Genomic DNA, 4,128 nt, shown 5'->3' with positions numbered 1-4,128 from the left:
TTAATCAAAATTACGCACATGAAATACTTAGAACTTTTCGAGTCTCATCCACTCATTCTAAATCATTGCCGAAACAAATTCAGGAATTAAAATAGAAATCCTCCCCAGTGGAGTCGCCAAAAACTGTGGGAATATTTTCAAGCCTTTAAAATCCCACTAGCTTGAACCCCACTGTGATCATACACTAAAGTACGGTGGCGTCCAAAAGGGAAGAAGATAGAGCAAAAGAGTCGCCAACAAGTTTTTAAGGAACTTGTAAACCGTTCACGAGGTGAAGGTTACACCCCTTAACGATCCAAGAGATCGTCAACTCCATAAGGTCATGAACCAAATAAGGGTTCGGGATGATGGTACAAATCCAACCTAAAAGAGATTGAACCTGCCCTAATAATAGGCCTCTACTTTATTCTGATCGTATTCATGTGCGCTTTCTGATAACATGCAATCAATAGATTAAACCCTAAACCTGTTTAATCTATGTTGTTGAATATTAATGCACAAAAAAAATCTATTATTGGCGATCACTTGAATTATAATCACAATTAACCTAACAAGATTATTAATTATCTTATTAAGCGTGATTGCAAAATACCAATTCCCTTTAACCTGCAATAAAAAGGTGATCAAGCAATAACAATATACAATAATATGCATATCAAGCAACATAATAAATAATCATCATCAATCATAATCATAAATGTTAGAAAGAACATAGGAAGCATCATATTCTTAATCATGCTTAATATTAAAAACACCCTAGACATGATACTAGGAATATCATAACATAAACACATGATGTCTACATCATAAAATCAATAAAATCAATAAACTACTTACTTGGATGCCTCGTACCTCTTTCTAATTACAAAATACACACGTTAGTAACTTCAAGGAAAATAAATAAACAAAGCAATTAAATTAAATAATTGAAAGAGAGATTTGGGACCAAACCCTCAGAAATTAAAACCTTTCACGTCTAGGGCGAAGCAACTTCGAATTATGGCTAGGTGTTTCAAGATCTTGTGAATGCGGAATTTTGTGTAAAACAAGCAAAGTATTAGAAAAGAAAGAATGAATGAATGATGATGAAAGTTGAAGAAAAGAGATGAGTGAAAAGATTAATTTGACTGTAGATGAATGCTAATTAGTGAATGATGAAGATAGTTGATAAGACTAAGAATAAAGAGAATTGGTGAATGATAGATGTTAATCCGTCCTTCAAAAAGGAGTTTTTGATACGATATTTATAAAGAAAATCAGCCAAAAAAGATAATTTATCAAAACAGAGTCTGAAGATCGCAAAAACAACTTGGCGCCAACCCTGGCTCATTGGCGCCAGGACCAGTGGCTAGCGCCAGGCGCCAATGGCTTGGCGTCTGGCGCCAATCCTGGTTCCAGGCGCCAAGGCCTGGGGTTGGACGCCAAACTGGATTTCAACGCGTTTTTGAAAATCTGATAACTTTCCCGTACTGGAAGATAAAATAATATAATTTCAGTCGAAAATGCTATTTGATCTAATTAAAAACTCTAAAGAATCCTAATTGAATTAAGAATGATAAGACCTTCTAGAATGTTCTAGAAGACCAAAAACCATTCCTAATTACATTAGGAATGATAAATCATATTAGGCCCTCCCTAGATCATTGGGCCGTACTTAAAACTCAAACCGGGCCCAGTTTAGTAAATTGGCCATAAATTCCTCAATATTCATCGAATTAGGCTTATAATATATCGTTGGAAAGTCTTGAAAGCCCATCCAACTACACCACTATTGACCCATATCATGGACCAACCAAACTGGATGGCTGTTTTCTTAAAATAAAGTTTTCAAAAAACAGAGAGAAGAGAAAAGAAAAGAAATAAAACTTTCCGCAACACTAGACCTTTTCACACTTTCGTTTCATTCGATTATGATTCGACGTGAAAGGCACTCATCACCGGGTTTGGTTTTGGGGAGACACAAATGGGTGTCTACAGGTCCCAAATCTCTATTTCAATTATTTAATTTAATTTGTTTTGATTATTATTTTCCTTGAAGTTACTAACGTGTGTATTTTGTTATTAGAAAGAGGTACGAGGCATCCAAGTAAGTACTTTAATTGTTTTTATTGATATTATGATGTAGAAATCATGCTTAGATTGTTATTTTGATTCATAGTATCATGTCTAGGGTAACTTTAATATCAAGTATGATTAAAAGTACGATGCTTCCTATATTCTTCCTAATATTTATGATTGTTAGTATCATGTTAGAGCTAAAGATTTGATTTTTATTGTTTAGTGACATGCTAGGGTTTGTTATTAATCTTGTTAGTATCATGTCTAGGATCTTGCTGTGCTTTAACATGATTATGATTATGACCAGTAATATTATTATTAATGATGTTGATATTCATTATGTTGCTTGATATGCATATATTTCATTTGTTATTGCTTGATCACCTTTTATGCATGTTTAAAGGGAATTTGGTACTTGTAATCACGCTTGATAAGATAATTAATAATCTTGTTAGGTTAATTGTGATTATAATTTCAAGTGATCGCCAATAATAGTTTATTTGTGCATTAAATTCAACCAACATAGATTAAACAGGTTTAGGGTTAATCCTATTGATTGTATGTTAATCAGAAAGCGCACATGAATACGAGCAGAATAAAGTAGAGGCCTATTATTAGGGCAGGTTCGATCTCTTTTAGGTTGGATTTGTACCTTCATCCCCGAACCCTTATTTGGTTCATGACCTTATGGAGTTGGCGATCTCTTGGATCGTTAAGGGGTGTAACTTTCATCCTATGAACGGTTTATAAGTTCCGTAAAAACTTGTTGGCGACTCTTTTGCTCTATCTTCTTCCCTTTTGGACGCCACCGTACTTTAGTGTATGATCACAGTGGGGTTCGAGCTAGTGGGATTTTTAAAGGCTTGAAATTATTCCCTACAGTAACCATTTTATGACATTAATTGGAGCCATAGACCCTTAATTTCCACATCCAATTAACAATAACTATACAGGACTTTAACATGCAAATTTCTGGAACCATAGTAAAGCAATTTGTGTCTAATGGAGTAAAGGGCAGCCACCCGATGTACAGTAAACATTTAAACTATTTACAGAACGTTAGAAAGTCACGAGTATAACTCACCATAATCATGAGCAAAATTGAGGAACAACTGCAAGTTATGCATACATCTTAGGAATTAGAAATAAGTGGAGGCAATGAATCAGGTTCTAGGTGCCAAGAAACATTCAGGTATACCATGGGCTTCAATTCCTGGGACAACAAATGCCTCAATTCGGTGTGAAAAGCTAAGCATCTCTGATCTTGAAACTACTCGGCTTAATGCAAACCCATCACAAAGTTGCTTCTGGAAAAAAGTTTTATATCCCGGAACTTCTTCCAAGCTCGCAGTGCTCAGGCCAGAAGGCTCTGTGAAATCTGAAGTTATTTCAACTATTCGACAATGATAGTCTCTAAAGTCCTGTTGCTTCCATCTTCTATTCCAGTTTTTGTACATCGCCCATATCTCACCTTTCTTGGGATAAATTCTGTAAAACAGATTCTTGGTAGTTCGGTCACAATCCACCAAATGAGAGAAATTACTCAAAGGCATAACAGCAATCCTGGAACCTAGTTTAAATATACCACAACTAACAGGTAAATTCTCTTCAATCCAAGAAATCTCTTCATTATCCATAGGATTGGGATGAGGCTCCAAAAAAGTCACTTCAACTGCTCCCGCCATAAAAACTTTATTCACCAGCGCATACTGCCTAGGCATTTGGTCAGAGCCATCATAGACAGCCCATACTTGACTTGGAGTAAAATCATTGGTTGTCCATTCCATTTTTAGTGAATTACCTACCGAATCCACTGATGAAGGGCATGATGTAGGCCTCTGACTGGTTGAGGAGTTGATGGACGAAGGATCTTGCTGTGGCATATCACCAAATACTCCAATCAATTTCCCACCTTCTAAATCACATGCTGGAAGTTGATGAGAAAAACGATACAAGAACTCTGCAGGGATTTTGAAAGTACGCTCTTGGGCAACTTCAGTCTCTCTTTTGTAAATATTGTTTGATCCATCAACCTTGACTAAGGGCACAGCAAGCATGCCCTCCTCGGAG

The 4,128-nt window shown here is 35.9% G+C and overlaps 1 protein-coding gene across 1 annotated transcript; it reads right to left on the bottom strand.

Annotated features, from left to right (window-relative positions):
* Positions 1–3,221: 3,221 nt before the first annotated feature.
* LOC110721190 lies at positions 3,222–4,119 on the bottom strand. The gene has a single exon (XM_021900332.1). It carries the CDS (start codon positions 4,113–4,115, stop codon positions 3,222–3,224), a length of 894 nt encoding a protein of 297 aa, XP_021756024.1. The 5' UTR covers positions 4,116–4,119.
* Positions 4,120–4,128: the final 9 nt, after the last annotated feature.

The sequence above is a fragment of the Chenopodium quinoa genome, unplaced genomic scaffold (genome assembly GCF_001683475.1).
Source record: "Chenopodium quinoa cultivar QQ74 unplaced genomic scaffold, ASM168347v1, whole genome shotgun sequence".
Lineage (NCBI taxonomy): Eukaryota > Viridiplantae > Streptophyta > Magnoliopsida > Caryophyllales > Amaranthaceae > Chenopodium > Chenopodium quinoa.
Note: the sequence above shows the minus strand (reverse complement) of the source record. Positions and strands in the feature narration are given on the sequence as shown.